The sequence below is a fragment of the Buteo buteo genome, chromosome 5 (genome assembly GCF_964188355.1).
Source record: "Buteo buteo chromosome 5, bButBut1.hap1.1, whole genome shotgun sequence".
Lineage (NCBI taxonomy): Eukaryota > Metazoa > Chordata > Aves > Accipitriformes > Accipitridae > Buteo > Buteo buteo.
In genome coordinates this window covers 2,298,727-2,313,545 of record NC_134175.1, presented here as the reverse complement: position 1 = coordinate 2,313,545, position 14,819 = coordinate 2,298,727, and the positions used below count along the sequence as shown (strand labels likewise).

At 39.8% G+C, this 14,819-nt stretch overlaps 2 protein-coding genes across 2 annotated transcripts in view; one reads left to right on the top strand and one right to left on the bottom strand.

Moving 5' to 3' along the window:
• Window positions 1-6,070, bottom strand: PEX10 (peroxisomal biogenesis factor 10). The gene is made up of 6 exons (XM_075027147.1): window positions 5,893-6,070; window positions 5,507-5,587; window positions 4,582-4,988; window positions 3,585-3,760; window positions 3,149-3,284; window positions 1-228 (listed from the first exon to the last, which is right to left on the bottom strand). Exons 1-6 carry the CDS (start codon window positions 6,002-6,004, stop codon window positions 157-159), a joined length of 984 nt encoding a protein of 327 aa, XP_074883248.1. The 5' UTR covers window positions 6,005-6,070; the 3' UTR covers window positions 1-156.
• An 8-nt stretch (window positions 6,071-6,078) lies between these two features.
• Window positions 6,079-14,819, top strand: part of PLCH2 (phospholipase C eta 2) — a 125,648-nt gene continuing 116,907 nt past the window's right edge. The window contains exons 1-3 of the mRNA XM_075027137.1: window positions 6,079-6,695; window positions 7,282-7,423; window positions 8,424-8,546. The gene's annotated coding sequence lies outside the window, so the exon portion shown is untranslated. The remainder of the gene's footprint in view (window positions 6,696-7,281; window positions 7,424-8,423; window positions 8,547-14,819) is intronic.

The following is a 14,819-nucleotide window of genomic DNA, read 5'->3' as shown; positions in this document are numbered from 1 at the left end:
TAGAGGCAGAAGTAGATTTATTCTGTAAAAGAGGAATGAAGTGCCACCTTGCACAGGCAGTTACCAGTTTTATAATAAAGTCTTTTTCTTGGACTAACTCAAGCTGTATGACAACTTTATAAAGGCCCTTGTCATGAAACAGAATAGGTTTTTCCTTTACAGTTGATAGTGACGTAGGTAGATCAGTTTCTGAGGATGAAACTTCTCTCTGCACAGTGGACATTCTGTCTACAAAAAAGAAAAGAAATTAGATAGATGTACTGAATTGCTGTATTTAAAAGTAAAAAAAAAAAATAAAATCCAAATATGACTGTTTAACTACTTCTAGAAAATAATCAGCATCCATAATCAAAACCCCATTTTTTTCAGTCCAGTTTGTGATGCAAGCTTAACCATGTAAAGCACTCTAAGCTCGCCCAATTTAAAGAGCAACTTGAGGTGATATGGGTGCTTAAAAACCGTATGGATTCTTAACAGTTCTTTTGGTGTGTTTTTGTTCTTTAATCGAGGTGGCAATACTACTTCTTCAGTTAACTTTGCTAACAAATGGAATCAGAAAAAACTACAGTTAGAGGCAGTATGAGGAAACATTCACGGACACTAGAAGTAGTATTTAAAAGGTATTGACTGTGTATTAGAAGATACTCTTAGTTCTCTAACTCAGAGCTCTGAAATTTTTGTATCTCTGCCTGGTGAATCCAGTGGGGGAGTCAAAAGGATTTATTAGGTCAGCACATTCCAAAAGACTAAAAGTTACTAAAATGGTAACAATAGTTGTCAGTGTTAAGAAAAAACAAGCTGAAGTCTCTGTATCTGAAACAAAAAATCCTTTACCATGGGTGTTGAACTGCTCTTTGAGTAGTAAATTAGCAGGCCTTTAGGGAAAAGAATAAGGTAAAGATGCTATTATAGTGAATGGATGTTTTCAGATCTGAAATATCACTGTGTAATGCATTTTTAATACTGTCTACCTACAGATATGTGCATCTGGGACAGCTTTAGAGTTGACAAAAATGCAAAAAATGGTCTAAAATAAATGTCCTCTAATAGATACAGCTCTGTTGTCAGCTAGTACTCACACTGAAAACTAATAACTGAAATTGTCAGTAGCCTTCTAAGTGTACTTCTGTTACATTCAAATTTCTGTTGCCTCCACTTCATTTGAAGATACTTCAAGCGGGGAGTCAGCAGGGCAATTTCTAATGCTAACTCACTTGAAGTTCTTCCTTAATTTTACAGTCAGAGGTGTGGTGGGAAGTGAGGACTAATCTTCACTCTAGATTACAAGAACAACTTTTTTTTAATTGATGCCCAACAACGTAAGGGACCAAAGAAGCTTGAGTAAGGCCACAGTGCAAAAGGATCATTTACCTAAATTATTCTAATCAAAACTTGAAAATGTGTGTGAAAACTTTAGCTTGTGATGCTTCAGCTTCCTACCGGAAACTAAAAAAGCCCAAACTAAAGTTTGGGGAGATTAGATAAAAATCCATTTTGCATCTGCTTGCTACTTATCAGCTTTGAGTGACTTCATCCCTCCCCCCCACTTGATTTTTAAAGTGGACTAAGTTTTTTTGCTTTTTAATTTCAGATTCTTAAGAAGGCAGTACTTGGGAGTTAATATTGTCGCATTAAGGATATTCAACAATCTTCCTTATGTTTTTCATCAAATATCATATTCTGAACACTGTAAGTGATAGGAAATCTGTGTACGGGAGCTATTCCTCTAATAACTCATTTCTTCTGATAGCTATCTGGTTAAGAAAAGGGTCTGGAATACTTTGTTACAGTCTAGCAAGATAGTTTCAGTTTAAGGGGCCCTCTTTAGGTACCTGCTTCAGTTAACACTCAGTTTTATCACTGTGTAATGGACTTGCATATCCAGCTGAAACTTGGTAGCATTTGCTGCCTCCACTGCATTTCTCTTTCAGAAACAAACAGCTGATAAGCTGAAAAATGCTAACTGGAGGGGTGGGTAGTATGGTTTGTGTTAGGCAAACTATGTTGTTTTGTTTTGTTATGTTTTTTAAAAGGATTAAATGAATCTGAATACCCAATAAGAAAAGCATCTATTTTCACAGCCTTAGAAAACACATCTGAGTAATTCAGTAGGTTACCACTCCTTCCCTGCAGCTAGATGAAAGTTTTTACCACAGCTTACGACAGCATTCAGGCAAGACTGATGAACATTGGCTCAGTCTTTACAAGCAAATCTGAAGTGACTTTTGACATTTCCTGATTTGTGTCAGGGTGGCGTTAGGAAGGCAGTGGCTCATTGCAAGCTGCGTTCTAGTTTGTGGCTTCACGTGGTGTATCTGTCATAGAACTTAACAGCTTGCATAGGTGTAACCTTGGTGCATTTAAATACAGGCCTTTGGCTATACTAATTTTAGTGTCAAGATCAATTTTGGATCTTGGAGAAATTCTCTGAGAAGTTGTATTTGCTTGATTCTGCCCTGCCACAGCCAAATTAGTATATGTGTAGGAAAATTTAAGTAGATCACACCACTCATTTCTAAAACAACTGCAGTAATATATCTGAGTTATAGCACAGACATAGCCTCTATGGCAAACATTTTATTTGTAAGTAACACTTGATGCCTTTTTTCTGGCAAGCAGTTTTCACTCTTTAGAGAAAATAAATGGACAACATCTTATTCCACAATGTTTATAAAATCCTTAATGGATGAAAATTCTGTTGTATTTCATTAATCCAGAGCAAAATCCAAGTTTAAAATACCATGCATAAGAGCTAGCTCAGTTTGGTTGTAACTTATTTATTCCTTTTTACTGGACATCAGGTGAAGGTGGCTTTAGAACGTTATCACTTTTGTTGTTTCTTTGCAGTCAGAATTATAGCCTAGGTCTGTAGATAAAGGAATTATCTCCATGTCTGACTTCCACATTAGTTCAGTTGCATTTCAATGGTTGAGACAGAAAACTGCTCACCTTATTTACCTCATCTATGTAATGCATAGTCATTCTATTCTAATAAAATACATAGGTCCTGGTGAACTCTTGTGTGGGGATTTTAGGTGCCTTAGTGAGAGAAAGGGTATTATTTCAACACCTAGGCTGATAGATATTTTCAAGTAGAAATTTCATCATGTTTACCCCTTCCAGCCTCCATTTGTCCTTCTGTACTTACTCTGGTGTTACACCACTCTGTGATGCATTCCCAGCAGAAGAGGTGGCCACAAGGTGTGGCTGTTGTATGTCTCCGTTCTTCCAAGCACAAAGTGCAGCGGGAGTGGCGCCCAGTAGTTTTTTCCTTGGTCATATTTCTAATTAACATAGTTATATGTTACTTTATTTAGCCTGCTTGTAAGAAATATTTGATAACACAATCTTAAAGTAAACCTCACCTTCAAGTATTAACCCTTTTTGTGAAGATTTCAAAAACATGAAAGCAAAGTATGAAATCTAAGAGATGCTTAAAACAGTGAGGAATGCATCAAACTTTACATTACTCTGGGTTCTAACTTAAGTCAAAGTGTCACTCCAATGTTGTCCCTGTTCATGAAAGGTATTACATTTCCCACCATTGCTTCCATCTCTTTTCTAGTAAGTAAAAATCATCGTACTTCTGATGAGCTAGGTTGCGGTGTAGTTTCCATTCCTGCCTTGCTCTCTGCTTCTGTTTGAAGCTGTACATTTGAACACCAATTGTTAGAAGAAGATGGAAGAGTGAAATTATTCCAAGAAACTTGTAACTTGATCGAATATTCTGATCTTCTCTTTGCAGTCCTCCAAAATGCAGCTACATAAGTCACAGAAATGGAGATGTTTCGTTACTGTGGTTTTATGAAACTGTGCTTCTCACCCCTCATATTCTGTGTTCCCCCCCCCAACCAATGAGAATGAATCCCAATGAGATTTGGGATTCTCATTTCTGTCAAAAAAATTGACATGTTTCTAGGACTCATCAGCCTGCTGTCTCAGGATGTCTAATGTGTCCTGGATGTATCTCACTCAGTCAGGCTACACTTAACTGCCATTTGTGCAAGGATCAGGTGTCTCGAGTTGTCTGTCTGTCCATCAGAACTGCTGCTTTAATCAGTTAGTTTTGTTATGTGGCTCTGAGCAAATAGTCATATACCGATTTTCCAGATTGACATGGGGAATCATTGAGGAATCTTGTGTCTATACACATTTCTGGGCCAGTGGCTGATGTTTTTTGGAAAGATACTTCAAAAGACCATGTGAAATTAAGCTCTTCATATAGAAAAATGCTATCTGAACTTGTACTGATTTTTGTTCAAAACTATATTGAAGTATTTCCCATGCATTTATTAAGCCACTTCTCACTTTTTGTATATTTGTAGAAGGACACTATTGTGACGTTATGTAGGGTATTAACTTCTGACAGTACCTTCACATTTATTAGCCATAACCTTTCAACTGCAGAGACTCATAACCCCTCTACATAGTATTAAAAATATCCCTCTCACCCAGTCAGCTCTGCCCATATTCTAATCAGCTATAGGCAAATTCTATGTCCCTTTTACACGCATGGCACCCCAAAAGAGGCCAAAATACTGCAGTGGACACCAGCTTCAAACAAGAAATACATCCACTTACATACGTGATTCCTGTGATTCTTTTAGACAGGTGATAAAAAGTGCCACTTATGTAGAATACTGCCAGATGTAGTCGATGGAGCAAAGGTATGCATTGTTTAAGAACGTACACAATTTGTAAGACTGTTTTCTTCTGCTGTTCTGTAAGCTCCCCGACTTGTTTCTGTATCCAGTTTCGTATTAAGGTCCTACTGGATAAGCCAAGTGCTGGGTTGCTCTGCGAGGTTCTGGACTCGTCAGCTGCTATCTGCAACTCGTGTTCCAGATGCAGTAATCCCTTTTCTAAGCAATAGGGTACTACAGTATGCAGAGAAACGAAGATGGCCCGTCGAAGAAAAGAAGGTACCCTTTTCTTGGTTGAGTCAACTTGAACAATGTTAACATACTCTTCACCCAGAGTCTGATAACCTAAATAATGTGTGCAACAGAAAACACGCAGGGTAAGATGGCAATTGCAGTATCATTCTCTGTATGGTTGAGCAGCAGTGACAGGCTGCTCAGTTCAGAACACATCGGGTTTTGGAGTTTCAGAAATAGTTGCATTTTTTTGTGTTGAATGAGGTGACCATTATGTTTACATGAGCATCTGCAGCATCAGTACCTGCCATAGCTTTAGGCTTAAAGCAGGGATGCTTCTTCATAGTATCATGCATCCCTTTTTTGAAAAAGAACTTTTGCTTTTAAAAGAACCTATATCTGGGTTGATAAACTGCTGCCTTTGACCTCAAGCTTCTGGCAATTTAGTGGTTAATAAAAGGCATTTATAGAAAAACAAACCAAAGACAAACCCCACAATGAAGAAAATCCCTGTCAAGCAGTCTCATTGCAGGTGGTGGTCACCAACAACTAGCAGCCCCCCAGGACAGATGGCTCATTTTTCACGCCATTAGGAGAAATGCTAAATGGGAAGCTACTAGATGTGTTACCTGACAAGGTGGTAAGGACGAAGTAGGCGACATCAGAAAGCAGTTCAATCTCTTTCCTCCATTCCAGCCACTTCTTGGCACCTGGGGGGGGGTGGGGGGGGTGGATCGTTGCAGTTACTTGACGTGAAATTCCTGCTGATCTAAACCCTTCGCCCGCCATTTCTCCCGGGCACCCCAACACGGGATTAACGCCCTCGCGATGGATCGGCCCGCCTCCATCACCCCATCCGAGAGCTGTGAGGGGGCTGAGGGGGGAGGCCGCTGCTGTCGGCGGATTTGGGAGCACAGTCGGTCTCCGTCCCCCCTCCAACGCCGCGCCGGGCGGCCCAGCCCCTCGGCAGAGCTCGGGGTCCGCTGAAACTCCCCCCACCCAGGGCAGGCATTACCTGCGAGCCCGTGCAGCGCGGTGCCGGCCCCGCTCCGCAGCCCGCTCCGGTACAGCTCGTCCTTCTGCCCGCAGCGCACCAGCTGCGCCGGTCCCGCCGGCTCCAGCGCCATCCCGCGCGGAAGGAGACGTAACTCTGCGCGGAGGCGAAGCGGCTCTCCACAGGCGGCGGTGCACCCTCGGCGGGCGCAGGGATGTTGCGTCGTTACGGTCCTCCCATAAGGAGGCGCCTATAGTAAGAGGGCGGGAGCCGCTTTCCTCCGTCTCCTCAGTGCTGCCGCTCCCGCCTGACTGGCTTCTTCCCGCCGGTGGCTGCGGTGCCGCTTCGCGCCGGGGAGCGGCAGCCTCCCGGCCGGGCTTCCCTCGAGTGCCGCAGGGTGGATGCCCAGCAGCCCACTCAGCGCCCGGGGTCGGCGCTGCCGCCGGTCAGCGGCGGTTCCGCAGCCCCGGTTGCCTTCCCTCAGCGCGCTTGGTAATGCGGCGGCAGAGCGGGCTAGCCCGGGCTCGTCGCCTCCTCCCTGAGGGGCGGCGGCCCAGAAGCCCCGGCCCCGTCTGGCTGAGGTAAACGGTATGGGCCAGGCGAAGGCGGGAGTCCGGGCTCCCCGAGAACCGCCCGAGCCGCCGGGAAAGCTTGGGAGCGTTGGCGTGCGGGTATGTCTGCCCTCCCCAGCGCCCCGGCTGGAAGGCGCGTCTCTGTGTAGGCTGAAGGGATCCAGCCTTCGGGAGCACGGCGCTGCTTGGTCCCGAACGCCCATCTGCCACAGCGTGTCAGCTGGATGGTTGGCTTTTGTGGTTGATTCACTGGTAAGAGGTGGGATTTGGAGAGACAACGATGAGTGAACATAAGCCTTAAGGCCGTGGTCAACAGCGTTTCTGATAAATTGCTCAATGTTGTGTCTAGTTGCTAGTTTATTCAGGGAATCGAGCATGCGTTCTCCTCATAAGGCTTATTGGGCTCTTGATGGAGGCAGCCAGAATCCCATTATCTACTATGAGGCTGTTACAGATGTGCCTAGCGTTTAATAAAAAAAAAATAAATTTTTTGTATGCTCCCTACAAACAATGGCCTTTTTAACAAAGGTAGCAGCATTCTGAAAGTGTTTACTACCTATATGCATCTTGAAGTTTGATATGTTCATTCTTGTCAAAATGTGTTTTGGGTTTTTTTTAGCAGATTTCAACGTCATGTAACTTATAAATTTAGTTTTGCAACATGCTTCAGTGAAGGGGAAGTTAAACAGTTCTGCAATGTAATTGATTTATATGACAAACTGCTTTCAGTTGGATTAAAATAGATGTTTTCCAGAAAAGTTTACATGCTAATATTGCAGTAACTCACTTGAAAGTACTGCGAAGGAGCTGGAGCTTGTACTTGTTTTTTTCTTTTTAGTGCCGAGAAGCAGAAAGAAAGGCTACCCACTGACAAACATAAACACAAGTAAACTGGATAGCTGTGGTCCTTTAATATTCAGTAGTCTGTTATAAGTAACACAGCTTGTGACATCAAAGATCTAATTCAACTGTACCAAAAGGTATGAATTATAAGTAAAGCTGTGATGAATCTTACAGTTAAGTAATACATTCCTATCCCCTCCAGCCTTGCTCCAGGTGCAACTCAAATTTTTATTTGCTACTGTATGGAAGGGTGTATGATGTAAATAAAATTGCAGATTGTGCAATCTGTAGCTATAAAATCAGTGCAATTAAGGAAAAACATTACATTTTATTTAGTAAAACAGTAGGGGGAGCACCTGCATAAGAAAATATCCCATGAGAAATGGGATATGGAATGTGAAATTTTCACATCTAGTGTGCGCTTCTCACTTAAATCTTGACGTATCGTGGTGATCTGATATGTCCCAAGTTAAGAAACTTGAAGCTGCTACCCTAAATCATAGCATTTTTTTTAAAATTTGAAACTAAAACCAATTGACCAATCTTCAGATCATTTTGTTCAGCTTTCCAATTTACCTCATACTCCCATATGTTTTGATTTTTGTTTAAAGTGAGAGCTATGATTTCCATGCTATCTCATGTGTCCAACAGCTCAATTGTTAAGGAAAATACCAAACATGGGAAGATTGTGGTTAGAATTAAAGAACTTGGAAACTTTCTCACTACAAAAATACTGGTTGCTATTTCAATATTGTACAGGCAGTGCAACAAGTGCATCCTAACCATAGTTTAATCTTTCTACTGACTGTGATAGGTAGTATTTCCTTTGTCTTGTGTCCTATGGTTTCCCTCAGCAATCAAAAGGTTAAGATCTCTTAAATCATTGCACCTGAAAAAATTGGAACATAAGAAATCTAGGGGGAATTAGGAGCAAATGGTGATATTTTGTTAGAGCTACTAATTTAGCTTAGGGCAATATCTGCTTGGTTGTGAACAACTGTTGGAGAAGTTGATTAGGGTGCTAGGTATAATTTCTCATTTGTGCTCTGTATGAGATATATGTTTTACTAAGTGTGCAGGGTAGATGTTTGTTGCTATTTTATTGAAGTGGGTAAATACGGATTTCTTGTTTTATAGGTCAAGAAACCAAAGAAGAGCTCAAAAGACTTTTTTTGCAAAGCTGAAATGCTGGCTGATGAGCACTTAATTATTAGATTGGAAACCATTTATAAAGCTGAAGATAAGTTTAGGCTTCTGAAGGTCAGATTTTCATTCCTTAAAAATTTGTTATTTGGGGGGGATTGTGTGGTAAATAATACTTTTTCTTTTTAGTGGAGTTAGTTATTTTTAACAGCACAGTCAAAGTGTATCTGAAAGCTGTAAGAAGAATGAGGTAATAAACTCTTATGGTCCATTAGGAGTTTGCATAACTGATTATGGGGTCTCTTCCTACTTTTTGTGGTAGAAAACCCAAACTGACCTTAATAACAGCTGAAAATCCAAATTGTAAGCAGTTTTCAGTGCTGTATTGTAACTGTTTCAGTTTTCTGTGCACTGTCTGTTCTTTGCATCAATGTTTTATGGGGTCAACTCATTAATTATTTACTGATGTTTTTGAATTCACACATTAACAGATCCTTATCACCTAGGGTTCCAGGCTGCCAAGACTCTGTTCCCACAAATGTTAAAACATGTGTTTAACTTCTCTGTATGTGAACCATTCTTGACAAATTAAATGGATTTTGTTATATTCTAAAAGTTAAGTTGGTTTGCGGTATTTTGAAGGGTGGGGGTTTTGTTGAGTATGGGCAATAAATGTATGTTCTCCTCTCAAAAGGAGGAGAGTGGTCCAAATCTAGAAAATAATTCAAAATATCTTTTTTGTTTTGAATGGAGGAGATGACATCATGCCACATAACCTCTCCATTTTGTGTAGACAACTTTCATGTATATACCATTGAGGAGAATTGACCTCTGTTTTTAGTTAGCTGCTTGCTTGCACTGAAAGTTGCAAGTAAGAGAGGGGTAGAACTCTCTTTCCACCTCTCGTGTTGTAACTGATTATTGTGGTAATGACACACATTCTTAATTTCTTGATTATTATTAAGGCAATGTTTTGTAGTCTATGATTTTGCTCCTCATAAACAAGTAACAGTTAAGAAGTGTGAATATTCAGGGAAAAATACAAACCAGGCAAATGAAAACAACAAAAAAATTAAAAGCATTAGGTAGGACTGTTTGTTGAGAAGTAACAAAGTGAAATAATTTAATATTAAACATTCAATTCTACAAACTCTTGGGGAATTTTAGGATGCTTGGCTAGTGAGAGAGACATCTTCTTTTGGTCTGCCTTCCACTTTTGCCTTATTTATTCTTTCATTTTTTTTCTCTTTGCTATTCCTGTTAGTTACTGCCTTAGTAGTTGTGCTGCCATATGTCGTGTGAAGGAAGTACTTCTGAAACTAGATTTTGCAAGGGAATAAAAAACACTGCCTGTTGAGGGCCAGTGTTGTGCTGCAGGTGTCAGTCTAAACTCATACTTGTTTTCATTCTGCATATTTCAGGTAATTTCTCTTTCTCTAAGGAGGTTGCAGAAAACCAGTTGTCTTAGTTTTTATTTTGTGGAGGTCTACTTATTAACCAAAAGGACTATAAAGTGGTGCTTCGCACAACGACTTCTGACTGCTGATTAGAAGTGAGGCTGAAACTTGTTGGTAGTGAATTCAAGTTCTGTATATATACACGCTAAAGATGATAGTGTTCAGTGGTCATGTGGAAGTGAGGAGCACTAGCCAATTCTTTAAAGTCTGAGGGAGGACACATGAATTGGCAAGTGTTTTGTGATGTTTGGAGTACCCAATGAATTACGCCTTACTTCTCCTTCCTTCCATTTTATCACTTCATATGATTCTGCATACTTCCTTTTTGGAGAATAATGATTTTGAAAGAGCAGAGTTTTTCTATGAAAATGGATTCGTAAGTAATCCTTTCTCGATAGTCATATGAATATGACATGAGATGACTCCTGTTCCAGTGCTGTGCAGTATTTCTATGTGTTAGTGTAGCTGGGGCTCACCTCTCACTTGAAGGAAGTTTTATCAATCTGTATTTACAATTTTTTTCCTTTTGTTTTGTCTTTTCTTTTTTTATATTTCTACTGTGTAGAAAGTTTAGACCTCCTGAATGTAGCCCTCTGTGTTGTTTTACACTGAGATTTTTCTGTTTACTTCACATAATTTGCTATGCATAGAATTTGGGCTAATGAGTACTGCAACGTTTATAGGCAATACCATTTTGTACAATGGGGAATGCAATCCACCAAATAGGAATATGTATTCATTCCTGTGTGGGGACACACAACCAACCCCCTTACAAAACCTCCCAACAAAATTACTCCTCGGACTGGGGAGCAGTAGAGGGTAATTCTACAATTAGAAATATTCACTTCTGCTCCCAGACCCGCAGCTGTTCCCTGCCTCCCCGCCACCCCCCCCAAAAAAAAAAAAAAAAAAAAAAAGGAAAAAGAAAAGTATTTCATATGATCTGGGATTATTTTTTGTAGATCTGGGCCAAACCTGCTTCTCCCATAGATTCCATCCTCTCGCAAAATCATGAGTTTAAAGATTTAGAATGAGAGAAGTGGCTGATCTGAATGCAGACTGTACAAGTCACTGTGTTTTTGTAAGGAGGAGAAATATGCAATGTATTCACCAAAATAATAAACGAACACTTTTTCCTAACCTAATACTAAGTAGTTAAGTGTATTAAGCTGAAAAAACACAGTAGACATACCTCAAGGACCTGAGGCTCTAGTACCTTTCAAATGCTGCCTAGTAACCTGATGAAAGTCTCTTGAATGCACTGTATCATGAGAATTATTATATAGATTATTGGACCACTTTGATCCTTTACCGATGTGATGGTTCAGCTGATACTGGAAGTGACATGGTAAAACACCCTGGGATTAACATAGCTAATTGTTCCCTTCATCACATACAGCAAGACCAGACTAATGTTAGTTGTTACACAGTGATCAGCAAGAAAAATCTGTTTCTTCTACTTTGTATTCTGATTGATATTGGCAACCGCATAGAACTGCCATATCTCTTAAAATTTAGCTGCTGTGTTTTACTTAAGCTTTTGCAAGACAAATTTCTGTGCAGACTTTATTTCCATTGCATGCTTCTCTACTTTTCCTTATAACAGACCTGATAAGGGAGTGAGTTGCTTCACTGACGTTAACATAAGGAAGTCCAAAATGTAAAACAAACTCGGTGCACAGTAATGATTAACTTTTCCTCCTACTTGTTGCTTGTCTGTGCATTATTAAATATGGTTTTACCTCTGCAGACCTGTTAGTATAGAAGAGGTTTGGAGTGCAGCTTTCAAACAGGGCAATAGGCAGATGTTTCAGTTTCCAACCTGAAGAACAGGTTCTGCAGATGTAAAAGGAACGAAAGGTCTGTTCAGAGTTGTTACCACCCTCTGATTCCCTTTGCCTCCTCCCACTTTGAACTTGTTACCCTGGAGCTGAACTGTTTGAATAAGGACTGTAAGAGCTGCTTTGTGATCAGTGAGCTGAGAGCACTTAACATGTAAAATGCAGGGGAGGAGCCTTTATTTCAGACTTTGCAGTTCCCTCCCCTCCTTTTTTTTTTTGTCATGCTTATGAAGGTTCCGATGCACCGTGCAAAGAAGCTGGGACAGTTTGTCTGCACTGTCCAGAGAGAAGAGACAAAGGTATGTGGGTTTTCTTGGGTTTCTTCGTTTTATTTTAATTTGCTACTTTCTCTTTCAGGAATCATTTTGGTGTACTTTTAACACTTTTGCTCACCCTTAGAAGTTAGCAACAAATTTATAATATGCTTCCGCAGGAATATATCTAGCTTTATGATTGCAACAGAATTTGCTACTGCTTTTGCTTTTGTCTTTTTTAAGGAAGAGAGAGAATGGAAAGAGCACAATGTCTGATGCTTGTTTTATTTTGGTCATGCTTTCTCTTGTTCATGAAAATGTTCAGGAACCTTGGAATTCTGTTAGTCCTAAGTTTTTAGATTATATGATCTCGTAGGGATGAAGCAGACTGCATTTGTGATTTAAGTTTAGACTTTTCTAACTGGACAACTACTTTCTTCAACACGAGAGACCAGCACATTCATTCTGAAAGGATAACCTGAGCCTTGAGCTTTCACAGGTATACTAAGCCAAAACTAAAATTGACTTGGATAAGAGAAGTTGAATGTAAAATAAACTTTAGATATTTAAATAAAATACCAGTTAGGTAATATAACCTGGCTGATTCTGTGACTGAACAGTTGGTAAGTCTTAACTTGGAAGGAAAGACGCACATGACCCTTTGACAGGGTATGCGTTGTTTGGCTGCTTTTTTGGTCGCTGTTTTGGGCTGTGGAGAAGGAATTTTCAGTTCTTTCCTGGCATTCAAATGTGGGTTACAATTGCAGAGATATGGCCAAATTGCTAGTGCTGTGTATGCTTCAAATGCTTTGGGCTCCAGAGTTTAGATGTAGATCTTAAGCATACCCCAAATCCTAAGGGTGATAACTTCTAGGATCATGTCTTGTTTCATGGTAGAGATAGGTTCAACTGTTAAAAAATAAAATAGGAGTAAGATTCACTGCTGACTGTGGTAAGTTTGAGATGGGAAGTTGATGCCGTCTTGAGAATCTAGCTCAAAGTTAAGTTTTTTCTTTATTGTTCAAAAGAAAGTGGTCTAAGTTTTGTCTATTAAGAGAGATTTTTCTGTCCTTACTGAGGGGAAAAAAACTTTAGCTGGGCAGAATTCTTTTTTGCCTAGTAAGATTAGGTATGAAGGAACTGTTTAGTCCAAATGAAGGACAGAGGTTGTGAGGGAAGGTCAGTGACTACTGATGAAATGTACTAGTTTTCTAAATGCGGGCAAGATTGCATGGTGTCATAGTTATTGCATTCTAATGACCTCAGTGCCAGCGTGTGAAGAACAGATGAATAAATGCTAACTTGCCTCTGAGCTTTTCTGTAGGTGGACTACTTGTTTTAGATTGTCTGCTTCTGGGCACTGAAGGTTGATGATATATAGACTAGAGACCACAAAGAGATATAGGTACATTTGACATGACAGACCAGTTAACAGTGGGCTTTTTTATTTCGTAAGTAAAATATTTTACCAGATCTACTTCTGTCATACATGCTTGTATAATATAAGCCTGTATAGCTGAATCTTGAAACACTAAGGGGCAGCTGATTCTTATATTTAATGACTGTTAGGAAGATCAGCTCCTATAATGCATCATGTTTTGATACTTCTCAGCCTAGAGAATCTATCATTCTGATGACCTGCCTAAGGTATGGCTTCCTGGCTAAAGGCAGGAGAACTTTAATCTGAGTATTTTTTGTTAGTTTGTCTAATCCTTACAGTAGTCTTGGAAAGTTAATTTTTTCTCTGATTGTCCTTGCAACTCATGGAGATTCTCATCTTATAGAACCACAAGTCTTCTAGGGCCACAGATACATAGAATGTTTGTTAACTCATGCCTTGTCATTGGCAAGTAAATGAGACTTTTCAGTGGAATATCTTGCCTGTAAATTTGTGTGAAACCTATTAAATTCATGCCCTGTAAACCACTGCAAAATTTTCAGTCATTCCTTGCTTTTGGTTGGTTTTTGTTCTGGCTTTGCAAAAATGATAACTTTCTAGTTTATGGCCAAGTGTCTTTTACATTATCTGAAAAGGCTTTTGTTTTCTTCTTATATGGCATTCATAATTTCTGTAATTTATGTTGAATTAAAAGCTACTCCATACTTACCTTAAATTGTCTGAGAGCATCTAAGTGAATGTTGCTGCAGCAAGTGCTTCCACTGTGAAAGCTTGTTGATAACATTCACACGTTGTAAAAAGCTGTAGAGGTGAAAGATTGAAATTCTTTTTGTAAAAAAATCTTTAACGATACAGAGTGTATGGTTCTTCTGAAGTTATGTGTTCATAGTTTTAGAACACCACAACCTTACTTTGGTTTTAAAGTAAAATGTACAGAGCACTCAGTTCCTAAATATAATTCAAAGTGGCCAACATATTTGTGAATATCACTGGAATTTGGTCTTGTTAGTCCTGTTAATTTGTCCAGAGCTGAGAAAATGACTGTGTAGATAAATTTGAGTGGGTAATAGGATGAGGCTGAAGAGATTTTTTCGGTGAAGATAGTCTCTCAGTTACTAAGGATCATCTGAGTTTACTGCAATGCATTTGTCATGCACCAAGATACCTCAGTTCTGCATTAGTTGTCTATAAAATGACCTGCCCCTTGCCATGATAGACTTGAATTATTCTGGTCTTACTACTGAAATACATACTTCAATGTCATGCCTGAATTTCCTTTCACTTCCACTGTCTTGGCCCTATTTGTGAGTTAACCTCTGCTCCCACTGATACCGCCGGCCTTGATAAATGATAAACATTCTTGTATATCACTTACTGTGAATAATTCTTAACGGCATATGTGAAGTGAGTAGTAGGTACAGACCATGCATTCAGGATCA